This window comes from Rhinopithecus bieti, unplaced genomic scaffold, assembly GCF_001698545.2.
Source record: "Rhinopithecus bieti isolate Rb0 unplaced genomic scaffold, ASM169854v2 scaffold_26813, whole genome shotgun sequence".
Lineage (NCBI taxonomy): Eukaryota > Metazoa > Chordata > Mammalia > Primates > Cercopithecidae > Rhinopithecus > Rhinopithecus bieti.
Genome location: NW_016812144.1, coordinates 1,222,394 through 1,233,175, shown reverse-complemented (window position 1 = coordinate 1,233,175; position 10,782 = coordinate 1,222,394). Strand labels below are relative to the sequence as shown.

The window sequence follows — 10,782 nt, the reverse complement described above, 5'->3', positions numbered from 1 at the left end:
TTAGATACCACAAGTGCCCACTGGCTACTTTCCCAAATACTTCTGCCTTAAGGCTTCCCCTAACATTCAATCTCAGTAACATACAGTACATATGTCAATAAAATGAAAGTCACTTCTTTAGAAAAGGTTTCCCACTGCTCGTCTCATCTCACTGAAGGGCTCCACGTTCTCTTACGCTGCCCGCCCGTGGGTACGTAGCCTCCAGGTTGCTTTGCTCCTGGGGGTTATGATGCAATCTTGTTTTTAAAGCTTTTCCTCTTGTTTTTAGAGTAAGTCTTGTAAACCACCAGAAAATGCCAATTCCCCAAATCCCTACCCATGTTTGCGGGCCACAACTGATGCCAACCTATTAAGCTTTTTAAACATTTAAAAAAACAAAACACCACACACACACACACACACACACACACACACTTTGGCACGTGAGCCTCGAGTTATTTGAGCATGTTCACGTTTCCCACCCCTTCCCCTGTCCCAACATTTCAGAGTCACTGTTTTCGGAGAACGACGACCCCTTCTGCCTCATGGAAGGCTGCCGCCAAGCACTGCTGTTTTGAGTAGCAAAAGGAGGAGGCACAAATGCTAAACTGCCCCCAAAAACAGTTCTTGTGTTGAGCACTATAATTTAGGCAATGCTGCAAAACTTTTGTACCAGGATGACTAGTTTCAAAACTGCTGGTTGATTAAATATACATATACATATAGCTATCAATATAAAAATTACTAAGTCAACATTTGCTGTTTTCAATGTGAAAACGATAAAATGTAATTCTGAATAATTGTGCATTTGCCACAGGGTCCTCATTAAAGGGACCATAAAAATAATTTTGTAATAAAAAAACTCTTATTTTTAAGTTTAGTATTGCCCTCAAGTTCAAAAGTTTGGAGCAAATGTACTGAGTAAGCAGGACTGGAATCTGTTCCTGCCAGGGATCTGGAAGCCTTAAATTTAGTGATCCCTGATGGCAGGCCCAGGGAACCTGACAGCCACTCACTAGTTTTGCACTGTTAACAGTATAGGGCTCAGCAGCGCGCGCTGACCCATGACACAATCGGCACTGAAGACTGAGGCACCCCAGCAGGGACTGGAGCCTCCGCCTCTCGTGTTGTTGGTGGCTGATGCTGCTGCAGCTGGCCAACTCCCTGCACAGAGCTCTGGGGGGCACAGAGGTGCTGGGGCTCTGCCTTCTCTTGAGCTACCAGACAAAGCAACTGGCGGGGGGTAGGGGTCTAGGGCCTGGGGACCACTGAGCACCAAGGCTGAGGGTGATCCGGGAGCAGACCTTCTACTCAGCTGGAGGCGGGACGGAAGGAATGGGCATTTCAGTGATGTAGAAGTTAGCTGTGCAGGAAGGAAAAGTGCGTTTAAGGTAGCTTAAAAACAGGTGAAGACCAAACTGCCACTGAGGGGAGGAAGAACGAAGACTGCTCCCTCCACCTGCCCCACGGGCCAGCCATGCTCCTTGGATTCTGTGGGTTAACATTCATGCTTTGTGATGCGAGTCTGCTCGTGAAGAAACAGGAACACACTTCTCCTGGTTCTGGCAGGTACACAATTTTCTCGGCAAAGTTCTTTTTTGCCAAGTTCAGTTTTATTTGGTTGCTGTTCTGAACCGTTGTCACCGGAATTCATAGATGGGTGCACTGTGTTCAGGAACATGGGTTAGATTGAGGGACTGATACCTGCAAGGGGGAGGAGACAGAAACGGGAGGTAGTCATCTAATGCACCCTGAGCAACGGACATTAGTAACCCCTCAAAAACCAGAGCACCCAACAAGTCACATACTTGGACTGAAATGCACATTCATTTTCTATTTCTCAAGTTGAACCTAGATTGATTTCATTCATTCATTCTTTTTTTGGTTAATCCTCCTGAACCATGCACAAGATGAAAATTTTTTTCATTCTGTTCTAATCATGAAGTTAACTATGGTATGTCTAAAAGGAGACCTCAATAAGCTCTGGGAGAAGATATAGACCCATGCCCCAGCCCTAACCTCACTGGCTGCTCTGCCCTCTCCTGCTGTAGCATGTAATGCCAGGCTGTCATATCCTAAGAACTTTATGGCTAGCACAGGCATAAACCAATTCTCATGGTATCTAAAGAGAGTATAGAAAAATTAATTTCACTACTGCCTCAAACTGTATTTTACCTTTCATTAAAATTTTCTCACTTTCCTAGGTATGGTATTAAGCTTGGAAAACATTAGTGATATCTGAGGTGTCTGCCTCCCCTGTTGGCAGGTGCTCCAGGGAGTCATGTAGAGGGAGGAGAAAGAGAGGCAGACAATCTGCACACTGGGATGACAACCTCGGGCACATTTAGAGTCAATGTCTGGCATGTAGGCTCTCCCCTACTTGTTTCACATAGGAGTGTGGAAGAACGTAGGAAAAGGGGGTTTACTTCTTACCAAAAACAAATTATCAGGAAAAAAAAATGCAAATTAGAACTACAATCAAATACTGCTTCACATCCACTAGGGTAGCTATAATTATAGAGACATGATAACAAGTGCCAGGGAGGATGTGGAGAAACTGGAACCCTCATACACGCTGGTAGGAATGCAAAATGGTGCAGCTGCTGTGGGAAACAGTTTGGCAGTTCCTCATAAAGTTATATATAGCAATACCGTATGACCTAGCAATTTCACTCCTAGGTATATGTCCAAAGGAATTGAAAGCAGGAACTCAGATATACCCATGTTCACAGCAGCATTATTCACAATCGCTAAAAAATGGAAGCAATCTAAGTGTCCACTAAATAATGAATGGATAAATAAAATGCTGTATATACCAGCCGGGCGCAATGGCTCACACCTATAATCCCAGCACTTTGGCATTTGCTTTGCTTTGCATTTGCATAATGTTTTGAAGGTTTATCCATGTTGTACCATGTATCAGAACTTATTTTCTATTGCCAATTAATTTTTCATTGTAGGTATATACAACAGAGTCTGGCTCTGTCGCCCAGGCTGGAGTGCAGCGGCACGATCTCAGCTCACTGCAACCTCTGCCTCCCAGGTTCAAGCGATTCTCCTGCCTCAGCCTCTCAGGTAGCTAGGACTACAGGCGTGTGCCACCATGCCAAGCTATTTTTGTATTTTTGGTAGAGATGGGGTTTCACCATGTTGGCCAAGCTGGTCTCGAACGTCTGACCTCAAGTGATCTGCCCACCTTGGCCTCCCAAAATGCTGGAATTACAGGCATGAATCACCACGCCTGGCTGACTTGTACACTTTAAATGAGTCATGTATGGTATTCAAATAATATCTCAGTAAAGCTATTATTTTATTTTATTTTATTTTATTTGAGATGGAATCTCACTCTGTTGCCAGACTGGAGTGCAGTGGCGCGATCTCGGCTCACTGCAACCTCCACCTCCCGGGTTCAAGTGATTCTCCTGCTTCAGCCTCCTGAGTAGCTGGGACTACAGGCATGTGCCACCACGCCCAGCTAATTTTTGTACTTTTAGTAGAGATGGGGTTTCAACATGTTGGCCAGGATGATCTTGATCTCTTTACCTTGTGATCCACCTTGCCTCAGCCTCCCAAAGTGCTGGGATTACAAGCATGAGCCACTGTGCCCAGCCATTTTTTTTTTTTTTGAGATGAAGTCTCGCTCTGTCATCCAGGTTGGAGTGCAGTAGCGCAATCTCGGCCCACTGCAACCTCTACCTCCCAGGTTCAAGCGATTCTCCTGCCTTAGCCTCCTGAGTAGCTGGGACTACAGGTGCGTACCACCACGCCTGGCTAATTTTTGTATTTTTAGTAGAGATGGGGTTTCACCATATTGTCCAGGCTGGTGTCGAACTCCTGACCTTGTGATCTGCCCACCTCGGCCTCCCAAAGTGCTGGGATTACAGGCATCTGTGCCTGGACCAAAGCTGTTATTTTAAAAGGATTATAAAAGTTTTACAAACTTGCATGAAAACAATTACTGAAAGCCTAAAAATCGTGGCTACAGGGCTGGCATTTACTTGCAGATATAATTTCGTTACCACTGAACAAGGAATCTAGGGTAGGATCACTTCACATACAACAAAGTGTGAAATACTGGAAAGGAAAGAGAATTTTTACCTTCAGAGAGGAAATCAGGCATTTTATCATATGGTTTGCCCTCCGGGGACAGCAAGGTGCTTAAAAAGCAGCAACGAGGCAGGAGAATCCCTCAAAAGGTGGCAAAAGTTAGCATTTAGGCAGAGTTCAGTCCTTTACCATTGGTGACACACTGGGCAGGACTGTCCACTCACAGGCCCCCAGATCACGAGCCTTAAATCAAGTGCATGTCGGACCAACTCTAAGGAATGCAGCCACAAAATTTAAAAAGCTGCTGACAGCAAAATTCACATTGTCCACTACTGTATCAATGCACATTTTAGTTACTAATTCAATTTGCAAAGATTACATAAAAACCAGCAAGATTGAGATAAACATTGCCAAAAATACAGTATTGCTTAAAAGTGCTTAGAAATGAGTTCTTTCACCTATACTTCATTTTCATCTCATTTACTCTGCTGTGTGGATAGGGATAAGGCCTTATTGTGAGCAACTGAGATCACTGAAATAAGCTCTCAGCATCTAAATAAAGCACAGAATCTATACATGGACAGGCTAAGATATTGCTTTTGGGTTTGATGAGCCAAGGGAGAGCCAGCCGGGCAGCAAGCCCTCCCCGTGGCCTCTGTCCTTGGGGGTCCTCACCATTCTGAACTCCTATGGTAGTAGTAGCCCTCTATGGAGGCTGCTGACTTCTGAAAGCAGATGTAGTAGAACCCGGCAAAAGAAGCACCACTGATGTCTTTGATCGTGTGATCTGGGACCAGAAACTGTTCCTGCACACAGATGAAGAGAGTCAGTAACAGACAGCATTTTCTGACCACCCACGGGGCCTCCCTGTTAAGCATCAGGGGGTTCTAAGGACCACTCCAGAAAAATATAGGATCTCATAGTCTAACCCAGACTTCCTGGGTGATGGTGGGCCCGTGGGGTCTCAGCCTGACTTCTGAAAAGCGTCCATGTGCTCCTGGAGTATTCTATATACTAAAGCAACAAACTGTGTCTTCAACTCACTAGGATCAGCAATTCAGAGAAGGTACTTGGCCGAAACATCTAATACATAAATCAATACCTACACACCTGCCTGTCTGCCTGCCTATCTTTCAGAGACCACAGACAACCAACCTGGGAAGAGCTAAGTTTCTGCTCCAGTTCCCAGAACTGTCACCAGATGCTTGATAACATCTAGAACAGTGAGTCACTTCTGTAGGTCTGTGGACCATTCTGAGTACAGAGCAGTTGCCAGGAGCCCCTGTGACACCCCCTCTGAGAGCTTGACGCCTTGTCAAAAGCAGTCAGAACGGTATTGTTCTTGACCAGGCACCTTAGGAGAGACACCTCTGCTGGAGCTGAAAGCTGGAAACCCAGGTCCTGGCAACTACTTCCCCAGAGAGATGAGGTCAGAAGCTCCAGGGCCTCAGGTGGTCTACTAAAGGACCACAGATAAGCCACCCTGAGACATTCTTTGGAGGCAAAACAACTCCATTGCTTTTTAAACAAATTTAAGATACTCTCCCATTCCTTATTCAACTTCTGGGTGCGGTGGCTCAAGCCTGTAATCCCAACACTTTGGGAGGCTGAGGTGGGTGGATCACCTGAGGTCAGGATTTCGAGACCAGCTTGGCCAACAAGGCAAAAACCCATCTCTACTAAAAATACAAAAAATCAGCAGGGCATAGTGGTGGGCACCTGTAATCCCAGCTACTTGCGAGGCTGAGACAGGAGAATTGCTTGAACGCAAGATCTCATGACCTCATAATCTGGCTGCCTTGGCCTCCCAAAGTGCTGGGATTACAGGCGTGAGCCACTGTGCCCAGTGATCCCCCCCCCCCTTTTTTTTTGAGATGGAGTCTTGCTGTGTCACCAGGCTGGAGTACAGTGGTGCGATCCTGGTTCACTGCAACCTCTGTCTCCCAGGTTCAAGTGATTCCCCTGCCTCAGCCTCCCGAGTAGCTGGGACTACAGGGGGGCGCCACCATGCCCGGCTAATTTTTTTATTTTTTAGTAGAGATGGGATTTCACCATGTTGGCCAGGATGGTCTCGATCTCTTGACCTCATGATCTGCCTGCCTTGGCCTCCCAAAGTGCTAGGATTATAGGTGTGATCCACCGCGCCCAGCTGATCCCCACTTCTTAAAGTGGTTAACTATGCAAAGTAAAGACCAGGAAAGGCAACTCAAAATGATTCATCTTTATGAAAGCTGCCAAGATTTCAAGATAAAACAACTTTTTCCCTACAGACTGGGGACTAGGGGTTGGAGGTGGGTGTATGTTCTCAAAGTTATTTAACAAACTGGCTTCCTGATTTTGCTATTCTGGGGCTGTAAATATCACGTTATCAAAGCAGAGAGCACAAATGATCTCGCAGCTAAAAGCCAATCCATCAAGTCAGTCAGGTGGGGCTCTCTGAGGGCTGCTGAGTCAAAAACCCGCATTCCATTCCCGGTCCCTCATTTCCTGAGCTGGAGGAAAGTAGAGGAGGTGAGACTTTCCTGACCTCTGGGAAAAGGACGTGGTGGAGGGGACCTGGCCCACGGATGGTGTTTAAGCCCGTAGAGGGATCTGACTACGTTCAAAGGAAGTTTGGCTCTGCCTTGAATCCAAAGAACACTTGGAGTGATTCAACCTGGGGGTTCAACAAGATTCTTGGGTGGGAGAAAGGAAAGGGAGAAGACAACATTAGAGGCGGTCACCTAGGCCCGAATCCACTTGCTACCCACCAAAAGCACAGTGAGGAGGAGCTGTCTGGAACATCAGCAGTTAACCAGTGCGTGCCCTGGAGCTGTGCCCACTTTTTATAGGTGTGTAAAGACCCTGCCATGAAGACTTTGCCATGACAACCAGCTATGATGAGCACTGGACATGGGGAGCCCTTGGTTAGAGTGGGTATGTAGGTGCAGTACAGGGCCTGGCTTGTTGGGAGTCTGATGGGCCACCTGGCGGGACCTTACCTTCCACCTCATGAAGACGTAGTCTCCATTCTTCAGCTCTTCATAATCAAAGTCATCTGAGTTAAATGATTTTGCATACTGATAAAAAGCCAGAAACTTGCCCTGAAAGCAGAAAAGAGAATGTGCCAATTGACTGAGAGAAGGAGAGGCTGCTCTCAGAACTATGCTTATGTGCCCAGGTACACTCACCTTCCCAAGGCATGACAGCTGGGGATGCAGCTCCCAAAAGGGCAGCTAAGGCCAAGTAACAGATGACACCCTATGGTCACCCCAGTGAATGCAGACTCAACCCTGGGGCAGATACTTGGACTCCAGCTGAGGCCCCACTGCCCTATGCCTGCCTTGTTAACATGGCTGAGGAAAAGGCCAAAGGATGGGAATGGTGAACAGACAGACAAAATAAACAGATGAAAGCTAAGAACAATTAATGAGAAGATCTCTGCAAGTAAATCCAAAGTGGCAAAAAGAGCCATGCAGAACAGCTTAGAAACAGCCTGCCCAGCCTCAGAGAAAAGGGCTTTGTGAAACTTGTGTCTCTGCATGATCTAGGGGCTTGGGTCAGCTAGCTAAGTAGACACTACTTAGCCTTCTCCTTCAATATCTGTGAGGGATTGGTTCCAAGACCCCCATGAATACCAAAATCTGCAGATGCTTAAGTCCCAGATATAAAACAGTGCAGTATTTGCAGATAACCTATAAGCATCCTCCCCTATACTTTATAGCATCTCTAGATTACTTACAATACCTAATTCGATGTAAATACTAAGTAAATAGTGGTTATACTGTATTGTTCAGGGAAAAATATCAAGAACAAAAAATCTATACATCCGTCAGGCGCAGTGGCTCACACCTGTAATCCCAGCACTTTGGGAAGCTGAGGTGGGCAGATCACGAGGTCAGGAGATTAAGACCATCCTGGCTAACATGGTGAAACCCTGTCTCTACTAAAAATACAAAAAAATTAGCCAGGTGTGGTGGCGGCCGCCTGTAGTCCCAGCTACTTGGGAGGCTAAGGAGGAGAATGGCCTGAACCCGAGAGCAGAGCTTGCAGTGAGCCGAGATCGCGCCACTGCACTCCAGCCTGGGCAACAGAGCAGACTCTGTCTCAAAAAAAAAAAAAAAAAAAAAAAAGAAAAGAAAAGAAAAAATCTATACATCATCAGTACAGATGCAATTTTTTTTTCAAATATTTTCAAACTGTGGCTGGTTGAATCCACAGATACAAAACCCACATATATGGAGGGCTGACTCTACATTTACAATAGGAGATCAGGAATAGGTTACAAAACTGTATCTTATGATCCCATTTTTAAAAAAGACAAAAAACAAGTATGCACTGTATACCCAAAAGAGACTCAGGAAGAGGTTAACAGCATTTTAGTTTTAGGTGTTGGCATAGATGACTCCTTTTCCTCCAGCTTTTCTATTTTTCCAAATATTTTTAAATAAGCATGTGTTAATTTGATAAGAAAACATCTTAAATAAAAAATCAAGATACAAAGATACTAAGTCATAGATTTTGTCACATAGATTTATTTTATTATTATTTTTTGAGACAAAGTTTCACTCTTGTTGCTCAGGCTGGAGTGCAATGGCACGATCTCAGCTCACTGCAACCTCCGCTTCCCAGGTTCAAGTGACTCTCCTGCCTCAGCCTCCTGAGTAGCTGGGATTCCAGGCGTTGTGTCACCATGCCTGGCTAATTTTTATATTTTTGGTAGAGATGGGGTTTCACCATGTTGGCCAGGCTGTTCTCGAACTCCTGACCTCAGGTGATCCATCTGCCTCGACCTCCCAAAGTGCTGGCATTACAGGCGTGAGCCACCACGCCCAGTGTCACATAGACATTTTTATCCTATGTAGACTGAATATATGGAATCTTGACTTTACAGCACTACTATAATAGCAACTTAAATACCACTCAGGAAAATCTGAGGGTGCAATACAGTATCTCTGATTCTAGTTTATAATGAAAAAATGACAGCCTAGGTGAAGTGTATTCGACATTGTAAATCTCAGACAAACCCAGGTGTAGTACAGAGCTCCAGGAGTCCCACGTGGGAACCTGGGAGTCCTCCATGAGTGGGGAAAGTTAGGGGAAATGCTGAGTACTAAAAAAGCAGCCACAAACTGCTGGAGGAGGAAGCACTCCATAGGCTCAGCTCCCTGGCTCAACCACACCTCACATGCCAGTACCAAGGGTGGCCTTCTTAGTTCTTCTCTCACCCAAAATGTTTCAATCCAGTCTAGCAGAGTCTGCAGACCCAGATCTCTTCCAGTGTCCTAATGGAGGTCAATGGGAAAATTAAGAGTTGCTTTCCAAATATTTAATTTGTAGTCAACCTAGCCTAAAACCGAGTTTGCTTTTTGCAGGACCAATATAAAATGGAAAATAGAGTTGAATGGCAGAGAGGCTGTGGTTTACTACAAGGAAGAACCTTCTACTCTGGGGCTGTACAGGACAGGAAGGAGCCATCTTGTGAGGCAGCAAGCCATGCAGGAAGAGCCTAGCGCTGGGCAGGGGTGGGTGCAGATGGTACCAGGGAGCCCTTCCAACTCCACCTGCTGGTGCCTAGCACCTTCATACACCACTTGGGCTCCCCCAACCTTCTGCATACTCAGGTCATGTGCATTCTCTTGTATCACAGAGAGACACAAATGACTGTCTAGCTATTAATGTCCATTTGCTACAACAATCAAAATATACAGATTCAAAAAATGCTCTAAAAAGCTCAACTTTAAATTTAAATTTAACTGAACCTCAGTATTTGATCAATCTCCTTTTCTTACTCAAGTATAAAACAGCTTGGGGCTGGGCATGGTGGCTCACGCCTGTAATCCCAGCACTGTGGGAGGCCAAGGCAGGTGGATTACTTGAGACCTGGAGTTCAAGACCAGCCTGGCCAGCATGGCGAAACCTTGTCTCTACTAAAAATACAAAAATTAGCCAGGTGTGGTGGCGCACGTCTGTAATCCCAGCTACTCGAGAGGCTGAGAGATGAGAATCACCTGAATCTGGGAGGCGGAGGTTGCAGTGAGCTGAGATTATGCTACGAACTACAGCCTGGGTGACAGAGTGAGACTCTGTCTCAAAACAAAACCAGGCTGGGCACGGTGGCTCATGCCTTTAATCCCAGCACTTTGGGAGGCTGAGGTGGGCGGATCACGAGGTCAGGATATCGAGACCATCCTAGCTAACACGGTGAAACCCCGTCTCTACTAAAAGTACACAAAATTAGTTGGGTGTGGTGGCAGGCGCCTGTAGTCCCAGGTACTTGGGAGGCTGAGGCAGGAGAATGGTGCGAACCCAGGAGGCAGAGCTTGCAGTGAGCCGAGATTGCGCCACTGCACTCCAGCCTGGGCGACAGAGCAAGACTCCATCTCAAAAAACAAACAAACAAAAACAAAACAGAATAAAACAAAACAAAACACCCAAAAAAGAAAACCAAAAAAACAGGTTGGGTGCAGTGGTTCACACCAATAATCCCAGCACTTTGGGAGGCCAAGGCAGGAGGATCACTTAAGACTAGGAATTCAAGACCAGCCTGGGTAACATAGTGAGACCCTGTCTCTGCAAAAATAAAAGAGAATGAGCTGGGTGTGGTGGAACGTGCCTGTAGTTCTAGCTACTCAGGGTGCTGAGGTAGGAGGATTATTTGAGCCCAGGAGGTTGAGGCTGCAGTGAGTTATTATCATGCCATTGCACTCCAGCACGGACAACAGAGCAAGACCCCAACTCTAAAAAAAATTTTTTTCTTTTTTTTTTTTTAGACGC

At 45.9% G+C, this 10,782-nt stretch overlaps 1 protein-coding gene across 1 annotated transcript in view; it reads right to left on the bottom strand.

The window, feature by feature from the left end:
* Positions 1–1,539: 1,539 nt before the first annotated feature.
* GID4 (GID complex subunit 4 homolog) overlaps positions 1,540–10,782 on the bottom strand; it is a 26,179-nt gene continuing 16,936 nt past the window's right edge. Inside the window, exons 3-6 of the mRNA XM_017895566.1 lie at positions 7,197–7,241; positions 7,008–7,109; positions 4,702–4,832; positions 1,540–1,683 (exon numbers count right to left, since the gene is read on the bottom strand). Of these exons, the coding sequence (XP_017751055.1) occupies positions 1,620–1,683; positions 4,702–4,832; positions 7,008–7,109; positions 7,197–7,241 (342 nt within the window). The 3' untranslated portion in view covers positions 1,540–1,619. The remainder of the gene's footprint in view (positions 1,684–4,701; positions 4,833–7,007; positions 7,110–7,196; positions 7,242–10,782) is intronic.